Here is a 19543-nt window from a genome sequence, read left to right as displayed (position 1 = left end):
CAACCACGCACGACCAAACCACGTCACGCGTGTAACGTACGTTTCACCGCAAAACAGGGGTTTCACGCGCTCGATCACGTCAGCGTGACGGAATGTTTGGCGTCATCAGCGTCATTTATAAAAAAAAAGACAAAACGACAGAGTCAACAGAGGCCGCCACAAATAAGTGGATTTGGCCGATAGTGCGGCCTATCAAAAATGCAATGCCTCATAGACAAAGGTATTTGTATGACAATAAAAGCTGTGTGGGTAACGCCTTTGCCTTGAAAAAGTAGAGAAAAACAATGCTGGAGCGTCCCACGTTAAAACAATTTAAATCTATCGGTGAATGTATGGAAATCGTGAAAATTGGGCCGTAGACCAAAAGTTTGTAAAACTGAAACAATTTTAATTGCAAAGAGAGTTAAGTATAACAATGAGTTCAGCATATCACGTGTAACTTTTTTTTCTTTTTTTTCGCACAGATGCCGCAGTAAAGAAAAGAAAGACGCTGATAGCGACGTCACGCACGTTTGTGACGTGGCTTTTTTCTTGGAGTTCACCGTTCCACCTCCGCCATATTTTGTCGCCCGTGCTGCCGGTACGTGTGGTTGGTGCGCCTTCAACGTCTTGTTTCCGCTGTCTGTTCGCCTTTATTCCGTGTTTTAGTCCTCGAGAGCTCGTGTAACGTCGCGTAGGTGCGGTGTGCTGCGCAGAATTTTCTGGTGAATCTTCCTGTTTCGTAATTGTATCGCCGAACATCGGAGTGGTTCGTAGAACACGTCCTTTTAGCGCCATTTTATAGCCTAGCTGAGGCTAAACTTGGTGAATAATTGATTATGAACGTAACTTAGAGGCTTTGCTGTTGCCCGCGACGTTACCGGCTGATTATCGAGCCGCAGAAGTAGAAATACTCGCTCTGACAAACCTCGTTCCATGCCGTGCCTCGCCTTCATTCAGGGTCCGAGTGTTCGCTAAATTTTTGTGATGAAATATGGTGCAGTGCCGTATATTTCGCTCAGTACTTTTTCGAAGTTGGTGCACTTCATTTGTGAAGTCTGTAAGGATCGCCCTGTTGCCGCTAAATGCTTAAAACAGACCCGGACACGGGTTTTTGACATGACAGTGCGGCGTAGCGGTGGCAACTAAGCCTTCTTTGAAGCGCAATAACGTGTGTGGGGCGTCGGTTGCGCTGTGTTCCGCAGTCGGTGGCTGCCCGAACGCTTGTCATCCGTGTTAGCAGACGTGCGGCGTTGACGGGAATGTCACCCTGTGGCGGTTTGTAGACTTCGCAGCCTCACGGCCCATCTCGTTTCCCCCCCTTTTCCTACGCAGGTGGTAGCCCAGCATTTGGAGAAAAAAGTAACTTCCCAGGCGCACCTCTCTCACCATGGGGAACATATTCGCTAACTTGTTCAAAGGCCTCTTCGGCAAAAAAGAGATGAGGATCCTGATGGTCGGTCTGGACGCTGCCGGAAAGACCACAATTCTGTACAAACTCAAGCTGGGCGAAATCGTCACGACCATTCCTACCATCGGTGAGTGATGCGCAACGGCGTTGCGTCTTCGCCTCCCTGCCGGGTCGCGTCTGTTATCTCGCCGGCCTCCTTTTTTCTTCTTTAACCTCTTCGCTCTGGTTTGCCCGTTTCCGTAATGTTCTTGGAAGGGCACATGTGCGATTGTCTGCGGCTGGCAGCAGCTGCTACTTATTTTCGATGGCCGAACGTTGCACACCATTCGATTGCAGCGCGCTGTTGGTTTGTTCGCTTTGCTCGGTACCTGGCTGCTCTGCTACAGCTGTTTTGTGGAGCGCTGGCCTTGTCAAAGTTTAGGGCGTGAACGCCCAGCCCTTGCATTAGTCTCGGTGAACGAGGCTTGCCGGAAGGGGGAAGTGCCTATAACTAAACCTGCAGGAAATGCGAAAGAGTACAAAAGTTAATCTCACTGAAATTAAAGTTCCCAGTCTCTTGATATGGCTCCGCCTCCCGAACGGGTACCACAGTATGTGTTGTGCACGTTTTGGATTTCTTAAGGTGGGGTTTTTATAGATTTTGATGCTCTGAAGGTTAGGAAAAGTATGGGCAACCCTAATATGGTGCATTTCTGGATATTCCTTGAACCACAGTAGCTGTAATTTGGAGGAAAGCCTTGGCTTATGAAGCTTGCTTTAACTACTTCTGAATACAATTTCAACGTCGCAATGTTTAGAAGTGAATTTTTCAGCTCTTGTATTGCATATGAAAACTTCAAATGAAAGCTCTGAATAACTTCTTGCTCTCCATTTTTGAGTATGTAACATTTAATGGATGTTTTTGAGTGAGATCCTTGTTCAGACATTTTTGCTCCTGTACTTCGCATCAGTAGAGATTTATTTCTAGATAATGGTCTTGCAGTGGCAGCGGCCCTGAAGTGATTTTGAGGTATGGTAAAGACACAATTTGCACATTCAGAATACTAGTAGGAAGGCAGAGACTGTAGGCTTGTAAAAATCAGTATTGAATCCATTTGACAATGGTTCAAAATTATCCTTCCACATATTCATTCTTTCTATTTATGCAAACAAATAATCAGCAGCATAACATCAGCCAATATTATGAAATTGTAGTGCTATCCCCCTCATCTAAATATGCCCATGGGTCTAACAATGGCACCATTAAACATTTACGTAAATGTGATAAATTTGCAAACTCATAGTACAAGAAATCTGGTTTTTAGTACAGTTCCTTGTTTATATCCTGGTGAAAGTGCTGTACTGGTACCGTTTGTCAGGGCCAGTACTGCTGACAGTGATTTCCAGTGATGAAATTAAAAAATGTTGCCTTCAGTATTGCAGCAGTGAGATGTCTGTATCCTAAAATACTGCGGCACTTGTGAGCGAAGTTGCAAAACCTACATTTTTTGCAGGGCCGAACTAGGGCAAGCCATGATAGATTTTCATGATGCCCCTGCGCCAAGGAAATCTTGTCGTTGTCACCACAGCTCGTATATGACAGCATCTGCACTGTGAATGGCACAATCTTTGCCATAAACTTGCGAACTTGTGTTGCCTCTTTTTTCTGAAAAATTTATGTAAAAGAAGTGTCGCCAAAACAGGGGTCAATAGCCTTAATGTGTAGTTTGTGGGGCAAAAAACTGAGTGACACCTAATTTGTTTTCTGGCAAGGAAGATTTCCTGGCTGATGCCATTTTCTGTGAATATACCTTTGCTTGTCCCAACGATATAACCTTCAGGAGCAGAGCTGACGCAACTGTTGCAAGTCTTGCACAGTTGCCTGCCAGGTCTGCAGAAAGCGTTGAAGGCTTTCCCCCGGGCTGTGGGCAGTGTTTAGTGGTATGGGTTTGCGTAAATTTTTTGCACACGGGCAAAACCAGATGTGCTGATGCAACCTTCCCCCCTCGCAGTCATTGCAAGTGCTTCTGTCTCTGTTTCAGGCTTTAACGTGGAGACAGTAGAATACAAAAACATCAGCTTCACAGTTTGGGATGTTGGTGGCCAAGACAAGATTCGCCCACTGTGGCGTCACTATTTCCAGAACACGCAAGGTATGCATGCATCTTGGCTTTCATTTCGATGTGGACAAACATTGCATGTAAGTCAGGTCCAGCACTCAGGTCGACTGTGTACCATGCATAATACACAAATGTTTTTCAAGATGCAACCCTTCACAAAAAGGCATACCTTTAAACTAAAAAAGAAAAAACTTCAATGGCTGGCGTACTTCTTCCCCCTAGTCGCTTGATAACTAATCACTCCTAAATCATAACTTTGTGCAATTTTCAAGGGTCATTATGGGATTATGTAGAGCCAGGTCTGAATAATGTTAAAGGTTAATGAGGGAAGGTTTGTTTTTTAAAGGGCTGTCAACCACAAGTCCAGAAAATTTGTTGGCCAGAGTACCTGCAAGAGATTTCTTCCAAGAGAAGATCCCATTTGTGGTTGCAGGACACCTGTAGCAGCATGCCATGGACTACGTTTTAGTGATTTAACTATAATAAGGATGGTTAAATTGCACGTTTTCTCTCATTTGTCCTCTGCTACATGTAAGCTTGCTCCCGCAGCGGTGACTCAGTGGCTAAGGCATTGTGCTGCTGAACACTAGGATGAGTTTGATTCCCTACTGCTGTGGCTGCTTTTCTAATGGAGGCAAAAGGCAAAAACGCCTGTGTCTATATTTGGCTACAACTTAAGAACTGCAGTAAGTCAGTGTCACGCCGCCAAAGAACCGGACCCAGATGCCAATGCATCCGTGCATTTTGAAAGATACGCCGCCAAAGAACCGGACCCAGATGCCAATGCATCCATGCATTTTGAAAGATTTCGTTTACTGCGTGTCCTTGTCTGCTTTTTCTCGCGTAGCGCCTGTCATTGCTGCAGTAATTTATAAGCAGATGGAAGTCCGAAAAATCGGGGAGACTACTCGTGTCACGTTCAAAATACCCGCAGTAACTCTTCTAGTTGAACAGCAGCTGGCTGCGTTGGAGATGGCGCAGGAGCAACTTTTTCTTGAGTTGACCGAAGTATAGTTCACATGAAAGTGTCTCCATAAGGCAAGTCGTTCGTGGTAGTTTTAGAAGGCTGACAAGTGATTTTGACAGCTGTACTGGAGACCCTTCAGTGGCTTGAAATGTCGCCTACAGGACTGAGAATGCCTGCTGGGAACGGACGGCAGTCCTGCCTCTCGGATGCCCAACTGCGGTGGAACGGCACCTTGTTGCCCAAAACAGAAATGTCGCGAGGGCCAGTTGGCTGGTCGAAGTCTGGGGTGCCCAACTGTGCTCTTTCCCATTTCAGGCTTGATATTCGTGGTGGACAGCAATGACAGGGAGCGAATTAGCGAGGCCAAGGAGGAGCTGATGCGGATGCTCGCCGAGGACGAGCTCAGGGATGCCGTTCTGCTCATCTTTGCCAACAAGCAGGTACGTGGACCGTTTTGGGGGAGCCCTTCTGTGCCTAGTAGCTGACGGGGGAATTCGAATAAGCAGTGCAGTGCATTTGTGAGATTTGGCCGTTTCGCTTGTTCCTAGAAAGCTGTGCAACTGCAGTGGCCGAGGCTCTCACTGTGTACGAGGTCATCAGTAGTCTTGATTCTGAGTTGCATCGGCCAAGTCTTTGGCGGAAGACTGAACCGCTTTTACATTAACTCCTCCGTGCTTTGCCTTGAGGCGAGAATGTTGGTTTAAATTCTCAACTCGGCTACAGGATTAAACAGGCAGGGTTGGTTTCAGTAACTGCACTGTGGCATATGCGCTAAAAACGCATCTAAAAAAACGTCTGTACTCGTAACTTTTGTTGTGCTGCTGTCCTAATTGAGACCATCTCTGAAAAGCAAAGTCAATCCACAAAGATCTGGAATGCTCCACTGCGGCAACATTGTTCTAAGATGGATGTAAATCTGGCATTTCTTGCATGCACGTGCACCACCTACTGGTTCTCTTGTGATACCCCTATTCTTTAGGGCAACTTCTAAAAGATGCTGTTCAGCTTTAGTAGCCTGGGGGCAGAGTTGCGACAGAGGTACAAACCCCAGCAATGTGTTTTTTTTTTCTCGACTTGTAGTTTTTGGTACTGTAAAACATTCTCTCAACTTATTGACACATTTCAATTAATGTTCTGTGTCGCTGGAAGTGCCAGGCTGGTACTTGCCTCGGAGTGGAATATCACTCCACCGCAATGTCATCCACCTCTCAGATTTGTCTTCAGGCTACAGATTCACACTTTACAGAAGGCTGCTTCATAGCACCTGCTAGGAACGCCCACCCCAAATTTTCTACCATAGTCTTAGTGGGGATGACTTGCGCAGTGTGAATATTTAAAAATGGGGAGAGCAGTCAACTTCATGCGCGCTATGGCAGCGATTTTGCACTGGCAGTCTTGCAATCTACCGCAGTGCTTGGCAAAGGCAAGTGTGCATTTCGGACTAATGAAAACGTAGCTCGAACTTAGTCTGTGCCATCTTACTATAATGGTGTGCCTCACAAGCTGGCTGGTAATTTAGCGCGATAAACTTGCAATTGCTATTTTTGGTTTTCCTTGTTCGGTGAACACAAAGTTGCACGGGCCAAGGTGAGCCTGTTCAAGGCTTCAGTTTTCACGACAGATTGCCTGCCTTTGTGCACCTTTGTGTTATGAGCTGGGTGCAAGTTCGTCTCCCTCCATCCTCCCTCTTCTTCCAGGACCTGCCAAATGCCATGAACGCTGCTGAGATAACCGACAAGCTGGGCCTTCACTCCCTGCGCAACCGCAACTGGTACATCCAGGCCACCTGTGCCACCAGCGGCGACGGCCTGTACGAAGGCCTCGACTGGCTCTCCAACCAGCTCAGGAACCAGAAGTAGAAGAGGAGGAGTGCGTGCGTCCTCGCGGGTGTGGTGGTGTGGAGGAGGAGGAGCAGACCACTTTTTTTCCAAGAGGGAAGAGGAGAGAGAGGACTTGCCTTCATCCACTAGGAACTCCCCCTCCCACTTCGGAGGGCGGGGAAACAGGAAGGCACAGGGGAAGGACTGCTTTTTTTTTATGCCCCCCTTTCAAATCCCATCAGCTAACTTTTCTTTTTCCTCTCGCTCCGTCGTCCGCCTTTCTGTCTGCCACCAGTATTTCTCTCCTTCACTGTTCTTCCTTGTGTGACCTTTCCAGAAACCACCTGCCTTTTTTTTTTTTTTTTCTACCTATCCGTGTCTGCATGCTAAGCCGTCTGCTGGTCCAGTCAAGTTCGCACGCCGCCACAACGTAGGTTGTTGTCCCGGTTAATCCCTCCCTTCCTTCCCGATGCTGTACAGGGCAATTGACCGAGCTTTTTTTTTTTTTTTTTCTTCCCGTGCCTTGCGGCACTACTCGAGGTGGCACACAGAAAGGCTAGCATAGGCATACGGATGAGTGTGTCCACGGTGCAGCAAGGATGGACTGATCGTCGTCTGTGCTTCTTGTACTCCGTGCTGCTGAATCTGAATTAAAGGCATGGTTTCACAAGCTGCTTTTCTATTTTGTTGTGCGCGGGAGCTTGTATTTAGAAGTGCTACCAACAGGCGCATGATTGTACATACTTCTGTGCGGAAAGATTGGGCCCAATTGTGTGCTAATTTGGCAGCAGGCCAGGCTTGTATTTTATTGTATTTTTCGTCCTTTAGGCTGTTCACAATTTTTTTTTTTTTTTCTGTACCTGTTAGGACTGACTGTTTTTCTTCAGTGTACTTGAGATGCTTGTAATTTTCATTACAAAATAAAAACACGGACCTTCACTTTGTTGGGCTCGGAGTTCTCATTTCCCGCCTGCTTATTGCAACTACATTGGCAGAACGTAGTCGCATTCATACTTTGATCGAAGCATTACGCACGTTTCACGCTTGTATGAGTGCAGTTCAAGTTTCCCAGCTTTTCTTTTTTTTTGGCATATAATCGGAGTACCCGTACCCTATCTGCCAAATTGCAACGCCCAGGAAGCAGGATTGTTATAGTGCGTGTTGGTGTTTACATTATTGCTTGTGGCAAGGGCGATAGCACTATTTACGTAGACCACCCGTGTGTCGTCGTTGCCGAGCGAACGTCGTAAGAGCGAAATGGAAACACATCCAATGAATCCCTGGCGCGTTGACGCATTTGTAACCGCCAGTTGGGCGTGTTTAACGCGTGGTATTGTGAACTACATTTACGAGACCAGCAGCGCATGGGGAAAAAGGAGACCATTCGAAGGCATTGTTGAGCGCCTGCTTGAAAAGCTCCCGGACAAGGCTTTCGTTGCGCCGTGGTCGGCCAGCCGGGCGCAGCAGTAACTGCATGAATTGCGCCAATTGCAAGTGAGCGGCGCGCGTGAGCGAGCAGTTTGCAGCTATGAGCTAAACAATAGAGGTTTCAGTTTACGCCTGGCGAAGGGTTGAGACGTTTTGTCAGTTCTGTTTTTCCGCCCACTGACTCATCGAGCACGTGATCAGCCGCACGTGAGGCATAGAGAAAGAAATACTGCGCGAGGCACACCTGCACAACCGCTCTACTGGTGCCGTGGCAAAAGCAATTTCTTGCAGTTTGATCGCGCACGATTACACTTCCGATAAAACCATGGATAGCACCACTGGAAAAACGGGTCGGTAAGACATGACAACGATGACAAAACCATGGACAAAACGACAAAACAAACAACGCGCTAATAATATCACCGTAATATCAAAGCCAATATGGCCAACAAACAGCTAATCCAATCCAATCCAGTGCATAGCGTCGTCTGTTTTGTTTTTTGTTTGTGTCCACAATAACTGGGTAAAACATTGTTATGGTGGTCCTTTCGTGCTGGCGGCCTGACGTTATGGCGTTGAAATGAGTTCGGAAGTAATTTGTCAGGACGCTAAAGAGGTTACGGACTACAGTTCGCAGTATGGCAGTTATAACAGCTTATCGTACGTAGCTGTGAATGTCGTCGGAGGTCCTGAAGTGTACCCGGAATACGGAGACTATGCCGAGACATTTTCCGCAGTATGTTTCGTCCTGCTTCAAAAAAAATGTTACCGAACAATCTTTATAGCCTGTCACATGCGTAACCTAAATGGTCAAAGACGGCAGAAGAGATGGCTATTCATGACTACTCTCTGAAGCGAAATATTCGCACTCTACGCGGCTGTCATTTTCTTGGACTCACCTGTAACGCTCGCCTCATTGAATTCTCTCGCTGCGCATTCCTTCTGTGTCCTTAAAAATACGGATTACCTTGAACCGTGACCGGATCTAATCGCTGCCTTGACTTTACAGCGCACCTACGGGCCGTGGTGGCTTCTACACTCAATATCGGATAGGAACTTCAAAACCATACTACCCAAGGAAAGGCACGCCAAGAGCCAAGATTACGTTGGTACGTGCGACGTTGTGCGTTTTCTCGGGACATATGTACGTAGTCTAATCTCCGAAATATGTGGTTCATTCTTATCACAAAGCGAGCGTGTTTTGTGACAGTCGCGCCCGCACTGCTTATTAGGGTTGCCACCTTTTCCCCCCCAAAAAAACCGGCCCTTCGGGGGGGGGGGGGGGGGGGAGGGGGGGGGGTATATAGAATGTATAGTTTGTGTTGAAAAAAAGACGGCATGTTTCTGACATGCAGTGCCATTTATTGCAGTGTTTTCTTAGAGAGAAATCAACATAACGTTTGTACTGAAAGTGATTTCACTGAAAAGTATCCGCAATTGCTGACCGCGGTGGTAGCGTTTCATTGTTTTGTTCCTCCCTTAGGTCCCCCTACATCTCAGGCAGCGCGCTCGCCCGCGTATTTTCTCTGCTCGCGTGTCTTTGCGCAGCTTGTCGACACATATTCATCGTCTTAGTTGTTGAATTGATGCTTCTAAAATGCCACAACGGACATAATGATGGCACAAGGGCCGAAAAACCGGCCAATGACGGCCGGTTTTAGATGTGGACCGGCAACCGGTCCGCTGTTTAAAAAACTGGTCGGGCCGGTCCAAAACCGGGGAGGTGGCAACCCTACTGCTTATTGTTTGGTGGGTGGGAGGGAGCCTATCCTGTTCACCCCAAGCACCCTCGAAACACACTACCAAGGCTACAGTCAAACCAGGTTATTGCGAACTGCAATATTCGCCACGATTAGTTCGATATATCCAGTAGTTCGAAATAGCCGAACACGCCTACAACGAGTTTTTTTGTTACGAGTTCATGATACGCCGGACCCCCTCACCTTCACCCCCCTCCTCCTGCCATACCCGCATGCAGAAACGAACTCAATAAAGTATGTCATTACCATACACAAAACTATATTTATTGCACGCAATAAAGCTACTTTCCGCTGTAACTACCTACTTTCCCAAAAAGCGGTGATTCTTGTTTTCACTTTTGTTGTGGCGGCATCAACTAGCACAGCATTCTCTACATGAGACATCAGTTGCAGTCCGTGTCCGTCAATATCGAAGCAATATTGGTGGAGCACTTTGACTGCCGAAAGTGCTTCATTAATCATCGGATGGCTTTCACTCGCTTCATCCTCCGTCTCTTCGGTGCCTCCAGCAGCGCCAGCAGCCATGACATCGGTGGCGGCGCCGGCGTCCGAGGGGCTCACAGTGAAGGCAACGTCGTCATTGCACACTCAGGCAGTCCTCGAAGGGCACTCCTTTCAGCACAACATCGGGAAGGTTTTAGCTCTTCTCACAGTTCATCGATGCTTCCATCTTGGTCCGGACTCACTGACTGGGAGGGTTTAATCGTCAGTCAGGCGCGTCGGAAACAGTTACGGAAAGTGCCGGGAGTCACGTCGCACCATGGGAGGCTCAACATCTTCATCGCAGTCAATCAACATCTCAATCGCCGCTCCGAGACCATGCATTTTGGCGACAATTCTATGCACGTTGAGTTCGATACATCAGATGTGAACTTCGTTATAAGGAATATTTTTCGCGTGTATTTACGTAACTGATCTTTTTTTGTTCGATATATAGCATAATTCGCTCTATCCGGGTTCGTTATAATCGGGTTTGACTGTACATTGCTAACCGGTTGCAGATTATTTTGTGAAAACTGGTAGGCTTCATTCTTTTCGAGCAACTCCAAGCAGTAGTGTATGGATATTGCTAACAAACGACGTTCACAGGAAATGGATAGAGCACTTCCATTGCACGGTCACTTTAGCTGTACACAGCACGGCTTGTGCCAGTACGATAGGATCTGGCTTCAACTTCGAAGAATGGAGGCTAACCTAGTTACGCTAAGTACTGCGGGAATCAACAAAGTACTAAATTTCTCTCTCTAAACATGACCACTGACATGTCTGCCCATTCACAGCTCATACCAGTGTCGATTGACGTCTAGTACGAGTCTCTCGGCCATGTTACTGTACTTTTATTAACAACACGCACAAAAAATATCCAGATGAAAATCTCTGCTTGTTTGCGTCCCAACCTCCCGCAGTGGTCGGACTGTATGAACAGCAAGTTTTAAAATTCTTGCTGTTTTTGTAATGCCAGCTTTTAGTCGTGGTCGCTGGTGGGGGCTGCCATATCAGACATAACTGTGCATTGAAGCTCTCCAAGTCCCTCCTCCAAGCCTGGCATAATGATTTTGGTTTTGGTTTTGCGTTTGCTTGCTTTAAAAATTTTTTTTACAGAAAGTGTAGATATGCAATATTGTACAAATAAAAAGAAGCCATATGGAACAATATCTTGTGGGGATGAAAATTAAAAAACGCCCATTTGTTGAGATTACGGCGTGCACCAGAAACCCCTAAATAGTGTAAAATAATCCTAGCCCTCCACTGCTGCATCCTTCATAGCCTTGGGCAGCTTTGGCACGTTAAACCCCCAAATTTATTTTTTTAATGAGAAACAGTGCAATTGTCAAATCAGCATGATAAAAATAGCCACGGAGTTGCTCTTCAAGCATCTTAATATGACTTGAATGCGAAGCAAGAAGTGCAGACCAACATAAAGCTAACTTGGTGAGAAATGTCAGATTGCAGGCGTTGCCTGCACAGCTGAAGGCATCCATCACATTCGTTACCTTTGGGCGTAACTGTACATTTTGGGGGAAATGTGGTACCGTGAACGTCTTCACTGTTGTTTGCAGAGCTGCAATATGAGCATGAGGTTCGTCCAGTCGCCCTGACTGTTTTTGAAACTTACAACCCCGGGAGCGTCGTCAGGGTTCTGGCTTTTGATCGTCTCAAGAACAGGTGAGTGTACGGTGCGAGGGAGATAGTGGAAGTTTTGCAATTCAACTTGGCATTTTGAGGTGATTAAAACTATCAAAATGCAGTCAGATGCAAGCAAGTGGCCAATGGCTACTTTGATGGTTCATAACACATGGGAAAATTGGGCACCAGGCATCTAAAAAAACTGCTTTTGCTGTTTTTGTTCTCTCTGCAATTAAACACACATCCCGTTCCCTCTTACTTCCCACATTTAGTGCAGTGCACTGCACATACACGACTGTGTGCATTTGGTGTAGTGTGCAGTTGATTTGTATTTCACTCTTCAACATTTTGCCATTATTTAAGGCTTTAGATAAGGTGCATTAAGAAGGCTGAACAAAAGATCACAGCGCGAGCGTTTAGTAGCCCTCTGCACCGAAATTGCACCTTGGCCAACTTTATTCGGAACATTCAGCAGGTACTGCCAAACCAACTGGAGCATAACTGGTAGCTCCATTAATTGCCCATTTTGTCAATTATAAGTGTTTAAAGCAGCTGCGTACCAGAGGAGACTACACCTGTTGACGTATTACGCACACAGTCATGTAGCGGAAGTCGCGTTGCAGAAGTGCGAAGTAAGTTTGACTGGGCTTGCCTGAACTGCTCACTTGGCTGGTCGTGGTGTAAAGGCACGGAACAAAACACATGATGCCCCACAAACTGGCGCCGCGTGTTTTGTTGTTGATACACAATGTGGCACCACACTACAGCAGAGGTCAAGATCTCCAAGGTGGCCGCCAGGTTTCTCATAGGCGAAAATCATCTCGGTTTGTTTTCTAAATAAGCAGCAAGGTAAGCGCTGTTCTTGTTTGTGGAGTTAAACAAACCAGACCACAAAACGCGACCTTTGTGTCAAGTCTGAGCACGAACGGAGGAGCAGCTTGCTCTGGAAAAACGTTTAAAGACGGGCATCTATCAAAGTAAAACCCTGTATATTTTTTACGTAGCTTTGGAGTTCCACAACTACTCGCACGTATACAAGAGTTTCGGAGCTAAAAGGGTGAGGACAAATTCTGAAAAATTGGCAACTGTCATGTATCCCGGTCATAACGGGCTTAAATAAGTCCCGCTTGGTTTTTAACACACAGGTTTTGCTGTTTTTCTCTAAAACAATGCTTTTAATACATACAACATATACAAACGCGTTTTCCAAAAACTGTTTCAGATGGAGGGAATTGTGGATAGGAAAGCCTACGAGGGGGTTCAGATCCCGTGCTTGGCCGAGAACACTGCCTCCGCAGCAAGCTTTTCCGACCAGGTGAGCCACATTTTGGGGGCCCTGTTGAAGGCATAGGGTTCCATGCTGATGCATACCAGAGGAAAAATGTCGCTCAAGTGCCGTGTCGCCATGGGAGCAACCATGGCTGCTGGCAGTGTTCCATTCTTAGCCTGGCTTGCGATGTGGCTTTTTTTTGCTTCTGCCAACGAAACCAATAACAGCGGCAACATTTTTTTAAGTGCAGAGCACTTTAGGGGCTCGCCTTGTCGTGGTAGCTCGCTCGCGAGACCCAAGTAAAGCTACATGGCGTTCCGTAGTAGCGGCTGTCGTCTTGGCGTAACCCAGAGGCTTCGAAAGCCAGGCAGTTTATAAAGTCATAAGCGTCGTGAACCGCTGGTGCTTGTCATACATCTCCCTGTTGTTTAGAGCAAAGAAAACTGCAGGTACATTTGAGGCAAAATATACGCGATTAACCAGCAGCACCCGTTTTCATTTAGTTAGCAACGCTCATTGGGTTGGTTTTTACGATAGTAAGCGAAAAGAAGTGGCAGTGCAATGCCAGAGCATGCGGGAGAAAAAGCAAGCGCAAAAAGAACAGAACCACCACTGGCGCAGTTTCAGGCAGGAGGCACGCGAGCACTGCGAAAGCGGGAAATTTAATTGCACTGGGTGGTAGAAGTGCAGTTGCAGTACTAACTTATTTGCGTTCATACATGCCCTGTTAAACAAAAAAAGGACAAGAGGAAGAACGATTAATGATGGATGTACTCTGTATATCACGTCTCGTTCAACGGTGAAAGAGTGTTGTGTTTGTTTTTAACCCCTTCCCCCCCTATGTAATGCCCATCACGGGCCCTTAGGGTACTAAAATAAATAAAATAAAATAAAAAAGTGAGCGAATAACGGTGCTACAGCCCATTGTGGTGGATCACTGCTCTGCACTTCTGACAGCTTTCACATTGGCTTTAATTTTTTCTTGCTCGTCTTGCACAAAGATTTAAAAAAGTCTCTGATGAATTAATGTTGTAAAGGCTATATGCCTTTACATTGATAAGAAGCCTCAAATAGTCTTGCAACAGCAGTATTGTGGTTTTCTGCAACCACGGGCAACTTCCTAATTTGTTCGTGAGCCTTGTCAAGTAAAAAGAAACGCTTCTCTGCGGTACGTGACAGCAAACTCCTTGTTGCGCAGTTCGATTTAACACAAGTGCCACATTTCCCTCAGGAAATTACTACAAAACTTTGTGGTCAAAAGACGCATCTGTTTACACCAGCAATGAAGTCTTCACAACTTTGCCTTGCTACTGCTCAGAGCAGTGTCTGCCAGGCCTTGGTGCTATGCCTCCATTTTTAATTAGTTAAAAACACTGATCACATTGACGCAGGCATACACCGAGATTTGTAGCAAGGAATTGAGTTGGTAAGTGGAGGCAGGGCACTGTGTATGCTGACTGTACACATTTCTGAGCAAGAGCTATCAATGGGGTAGATTGAGAAGTATCTTCAGGTCTGTTTGAAAGTGCTTGTAAAGTCTGTGCAGCATTGCCTCCAAGTGGTTTGTGTGGGAGAGGAACCCTGGTTAGAAAAAAAGTTGTTGGTTCCAGTAAAAACGACTCATAATCAGAGAACTCGCACTATGATTAACAACAGAAAAAAATGGCCCTAGAACAAGCTCAGTCAAATTCAATAGGTCAAGCCACACAAACACCACAATCAAGGTATTTGTTGCTATAGGGCATGTTGGGGATGACTATCCCACCGCTGCCATCACTGTTGGGAAAAGACGATCCCACCGCTGGCACCACTGTTGGGAATGACTATCCCAGGGCGGTCGCCAAGGTTGTGACTCGCCTTCCTGCTCGTCACCGAGGTTGGGAATCAGCCATCCCGACGCTGTCTCCGCTGTTGCGACTGGCCACCCGAGCGCAGTCACCAGTGTAGCGATGTTGCCTTGCTCCGTCCGCTATCGACACGGCGCAGAGCCGAGCGAAGAAGTTCTCGAGCCGACGAAAACTTGAAGTAACATTTATATACAGTATGTACAGGGTAAGCAAACGTTACATAACTCGCACAAAGGCGACAGCACCCCTTTCACTCGGTGCTTCTGAAGAGACTGGTGCCGGAGAGAAGCCGCCGAGGAATGCCGACGATGAGAGCCTCCGGGCTTCTTTTATAGCCCGGGAAGTTCGTTGGGGCCCCGAGAAGTTCAAATAGCTCCAATCAGAGCTCTCGCTGCCTGAAGTTTGAATTCCGACGAATGGTAGCGAAGCGGCGAGTCAGCTGCGCCGCCAATGGGGAAAGGGAGAGCGATGCCGCCGCCGTCTCCGTGACCTCGCCTCCGGGCGTAGCGACATGCCCTTGTTTGGGTCGTTCTCCGCTGAGGGATTCGGCCGCGCCGCAGCGTTTCGAGATGCAGGAGTCAGCCGCGCCGCAGCGTTCTGAGATGCAGGATTCGGCCGCGCCGCAGCGACGAAAGGGAGAGGCGTGACTCAGCCTCGCTGTCGGCGCGTCGCCTCGTGCAACGCCTTTGGGCCAGGCGCTCTGGCACAACAGCACCCCCGCCGCCAGACAATGCGCCGTGAAGACGAGCTGCCTCCACGTGGCTCGGATTCTGGGCGCGCTCGTTCGCCAGGCTCATCCAGGTACACCTCCAGTGCCCCAGGAAAAGGGCGACTCCACCAGGTCCCTCTCCATGAACGGGTACCGCCTGCCAGGTCCGGATCGCAGGTACCTCGCCGTGCTGCCCAGGTGTCTCGACCAGCTTCGTCCGGCTCTTCCGGTCTGTCCTCAGCACCGGTTGCTCATCGTTCTGGAGCTTGCAAAGAACCGACCGACAACAGGCAACACCCAGCGCAAGCAAGCACCCTCTGTCCTCTGTCAGAACACCAGACTCTAAAACGTGACAAAGTGTCCTAGCTAAGTGTCCATCCCCAAATTTGGACCCTCTACACCAAGAGACCCATGCGGGACGTAAAACTCTTAAAAGAAGAACTCACACTAAGTGTCAAACGTAACACACGACATTAAGTGATCTTAGCTAAAGTTGATTACTTGAAATCACGCGGTGCGGAAATAATCAACTGAGGCAGCAAATGAGGGCAATAATTTTGCTCCCATCTACCTGCTACGCTAAAATCTGCTCACAAAAAAACGAAACGAAAGACACGGGGAGGACGAACGCAGCCTTACCTAGAACGCACGGCTTAGTGCGTCTGTGTTAGCGTTTCCGGCTACATAGCACGCAAACTTCTGCACTGCCCTCACGACGCAACCACATTCCCTTTCGGATGTACTTGAGCCTCTTCCCGGCAAGTTAGTTTGCGACCTAAGTACAAACTGGTCGTTCCCGGCCGTTAGCATCCCCTTGGCATAGTACAACTTCCATGCCACGATCGCTCGTATCGAACTGAATTACGAACCTTTCGAAAAGTCGGGGCCGTTAGGACTGGCTCCTCGCTCAGGCTCGTTACAGCGCTTAAAACGCATCCTCCTACTTTGTGCCCCATTTCACCTTAACTGGCTCAGTTGTTGTAAGAGCATCACTAACGGACTAGCCAGTTTGGAGTAATTTCTTCCCTAAATCTAGCCATATCCAGTCAAACCCGAAAAGTCCTTACCTCTGACTTCGTCGCTGGTCGGCGATAGTTCACGACTACGCCTACTTCGATTTCGGACGGTTTGCGTCGGCCGCGCTACCACCGCCACCGCTAGATACGTCACTTCGGCGTATTTGTGACACTTCGACTGTTTGACTGTAGGCCTGCTTTGAGCCTGCTCAGCACGACTCGTAAGTGATCTACATGATCCTAACCAGCGCGTACTCTGACAGGCCACGAAACACCGATCCATTAGTTTCGACTCAAGAGGCCACACGGCGCGCGTTTGAGACCGAAACTCAACATGACGGGACGGACTGTCCGAACGGGGAAACAAAGAACGCAGCGTTACAACTAGCTCTTCCCCACAGGCTAGTTTCGTCATTCGAAACGCGTTCTCTTTCCCCGGTCATATACAAGCCTCGCAAAGCTGACGCCCGTAATGTCGCGCGGAGCTGACTTCAAGGCCAACATAGCGGCCGGCACGCATGCTTCCCTATCGCGTTTCTGCTCATAGCAGAAAGCTCTGAACGTTCGCTTTCGCCCTGAGCGCCTTCGTTCCTCTGGCTTGGAATGCGGGTGAAAGTGCCCCACCTTGCTTTCAAGCAAGTCATTGCGAACTGGGGACAACATCGAGTTAGCCTCGCAACACTCGGCCACCTGGGTTTCCCTGCCGATTGGGATGACGCAACCCGCTTCGACCGTCGGCGGCTCCACTAAGCTACTGCCAGACCTTTCGGTCCGCTCGCCGCTCGGCCTTCGTTGCTCGCGCGTCTCTCGTGTCCCGCTCGCAGGCTTAGCCACCACATCGCCCGCGTTAGAGCTCGCACCCGAAGGAACACCTTCTGTTTCCGGGGGCTCTGGCGGCTTCGTCCGGCTAGCCTCGCTGACCAAAGTTTCCCGCGAAACCTCGCTATCTCGCGCATTGTGCGCGATCCTGTTGGGAGCCGTCTCTGAGGTCTCCTCTGATTCTGAGCGTTCTGCCGAGATCGTTGAACCCGAGACCGACACATGAACACGATGATGATGATGATGATGATGATGATGATGCTGATTTAATGGTCATACCCTTTGCAACGGGTCGGCACTATGAGTGCTCTGGCCAACTAAAACAAACATACAAAAAAAAAACAGTGAAAGACATACAAAACATGGAAAGACACAAGAGAGTACACTTCGGTGTTCACAGTTTTGCATGTCGCGGTTGAGCACTCCTGCACGAGTGTCACACCAGACGATGCCACTGCACAATGCCTGCAGGCCACGCACACCGTAACCGAGCGCTCGAATGCGCGGTTAGTCTGACGCCTTGACGCGATTGTGCGCGACAGCCCACCATCGCGTTAGGCGCCGCTTTGTCACCCGGACACTCGATTCCCCTTCTGCGGTGCCGTCGCTGGCCTCTTCGCTATCGTCGCTCAGGCGGCTCAGGTGGACAAACCCAAGCGCCACTGGCAGGGTGGCGCCCTCTCTGGGGTGCGGCGGGAGTTGCGGGCATTGGAGCACGGCCGGGCTAGAGAGCGAGCGGCGCGCGCTTTCATACGGCCTCCGCAGCGGCGGCGAAAACAAAGGGGAGGAGTCTCGACGTACAGTTCCGCCGCTCTCCGCAGGGGGCTACGCGAGCCAACCCTTGCCTGGCACTTGCGCGCTTGCATTTGCAGGCTGCTTTCGACACACGTGCGGGCTGTTTTCGCAGCGTTTGTGCTTCTGTGATTTAACAGCAATCACATCGTCTTACTTTTCTTCGGTCTGAGAGAGTCTGAAGGCGTGAGTTTTCAGAAATTCAACGCAGTGCGCTGCATGTTGTTCAGTAAAGTGAATTCAGTGTATATGCTTCGACCGGTGCCGTGATGGTGTACTGTTGTGTCCCGCACTGCAAATCGCGTGCCGGGAAAACGCCGGGGGTTTCGTTCCACCAGTTCCCTGTGGATCAAGAACTGTGCTCAAAATGGCAGCGGAACATTTCAAGGCAGAACCTCGTAATAAAAGACAAGTCGCCATCGACTGTCGTATCGTATGCAGCAGGCACTTCCGTCAGATCGATTACTCCGGATGCTCCGGAGAGTTTCGACAAGCCGTCTGCAAATGTTTCCACCCAGACCACTAACAATGATGCACAGCGAGCAAGTCGGTACCTTTCTATGGTTGGAAGACTGCGTTCTCAAGTCGCCTATCACCGTTCTCAAAGACAGAAGTCCTTTCTTTTGTGCAAGACAAAACAACGTTTCTTTTGTGCAAGACTGTTTTGTCACGCCGAAGATGATTTTTCTGGTGCTCGAACTGGGGAACGCCATTATTTATGTGTTCAAATGGTGCAATTGTGCTTTTTACTGTTTACTTCAATGTATTGCAAACTTTTTAGGGGTAATTACCGAATGTTTACTTGCTAGCTTCTGACAAGCTCCTGTGCTGTTGTGCATAATACAGTAAGGTCTCATTGCTTCTCTCCAAATAAACTCGTTTCCAGTTTGCCTGGTGCCTTTCAGTTCACAAATTATCCCCGATGCTTTTTCTTCGGCATGCGTTTTTAAAGATTTCTTAACTAACGCTCTGCAAGTTTTAAGTCGTAACCTATGACAATTAGAGTACGCCGCTAAGTACTTCAACCTGCATATGAAACCGAAACATTGAAACTAGCCAAGGCGAATCAATCACGCTGCGCTGAGAGCAAAATTTTGCAGCAATTCTGTTTGTTGCACCCGATGGCGGGCGCCCACGACAGCGGAGTACTTAGGATTTCAGTTCAGAAAAGGGGGAGGGGGGGTAGGGAGGGCGCGTGAAAGACCAAAAAAGTACACAAAAATTAAACCACACAACAGAAAAAAGCCAAAGCTTGTGATTTATTCACGATACACTAAAAATTTAGGGCGATTCCACGTTCTGTCGAATTTTGTAATTATTTCATTAATTTCTTTAGAGAAATTGCAAAATGGCTCATCGTCGCTTTGAGAACATACATCGAAGTCGCGTATGGCTGGTGCGTAGTGTGCGACACAAATAATCAGCCGAAGATCAGAAACCATTATTCGGTGATGGGCACGAAGTCTTCGTTTGGTTCTTCCTACCCGGCCCCCTTTAAC

The 19543-nt window shown here is 48.2% G+C and overlaps 2 protein-coding genes across 4 annotated transcripts in view; both read left to right on the top strand.

The window, feature by feature from the left end:
• The first annotated feature begins 464 nt into the window (after positions 1 to 464).
• Positions 465 to 7215, top strand: Arf1 (ADP-ribosylation factor 1). Of its 3 annotated transcripts, none has more exons than XM_077698702.1 (5): positions 465 to 580; positions 1315 to 1517; positions 3412 to 3522; positions 4772 to 4896; positions 6154 to 7215. In XM_077698702.1, exons 2-5 carry the CDS (start codon positions 1370 to 1372, stop codon positions 6313 to 6315), a joined length of 546 nt encoding a protein of 181 aa, XP_077554828.1. In that variant the 5' UTR covers positions 465 to 580; positions 1315 to 1369; the 3' UTR covers positions 6316 to 7215. The 3 variants fall into 3 exon arrangements, with proteins under 3 accessions (XP_077554828.1, XP_077554830.1, XP_077554829.1); XM_077698704.1 differs by lacking the exon at positions 465 to 580 and adding an exon at positions 581 to 704; XM_077698703.1 differs by lacking the exon at positions 465 to 580 and adding an exon at positions 620 to 748.
• A 950-nt stretch (positions 7216 to 8165) lies between these two features.
• Positions 8166 to 19543, top strand: part of Fbxl4 (F box and leucine-rich-repeat gene 4) — a 53584-nt gene continuing 42206 nt past the window's right edge. The window contains exons 1-4 of the mRNA XM_077698701.1: positions 8166 to 8440; positions 8714 to 8813; positions 11525 to 11630; positions 12814 to 12906. Of these exons, the coding sequence (XP_077554827.1) occupies positions 8285 to 8440; positions 8714 to 8813; positions 11525 to 11630; positions 12814 to 12906 (455 nt within the window). The 5' untranslated portion in view covers positions 8166 to 8284. The remainder of the gene's footprint in view (positions 8441 to 8713; positions 8814 to 11524; positions 11631 to 12813; positions 12907 to 19543) is intronic.

Source organism: Haemaphysalis longicornis, unplaced genomic scaffold (assembly GCF_048455015.1).
Source record: "Haemaphysalis longicornis isolate Haplotype H1 unplaced genomic scaffold, Haemaphysalis longicornis Haplotype H1 scaffold_2, whole genome shotgun sequence".
In the NCBI taxonomy this organism is placed as follows: Eukaryota; Metazoa; Arthropoda; class Arachnida; order Ixodida; family Ixodidae; genus Haemaphysalis; species Haemaphysalis longicornis.
Note: the sequence above shows the minus strand (reverse complement) of the source record. Positions and strands in the feature narration are given on the sequence as shown.

Excerpts from the sequence above, each read along its gene's own strand:
- Arf1 (XM_077698702.1), top strand. The coding sequence starts at position 1,370 with ATGGGGAACATATTCGCTAACTTGTTCAAAGGCCTCTTCGGCAAAAAA. Across the intron at positions 1,518-3,411 it reads CACGACCATTCCTACCATCG|GCTTTAACGTGGAGACAGTA; the intron begins GTGAGTGATGCG and ends TCTCTGTTTCAG. Across the intron at positions 3,523-4,771 it reads CTATTTCCAGAACACGCAAG|GCTTGATATTCGTGGTGGAC; the intron begins GTATGCATGCAT and ends TTCCCATTTCAG.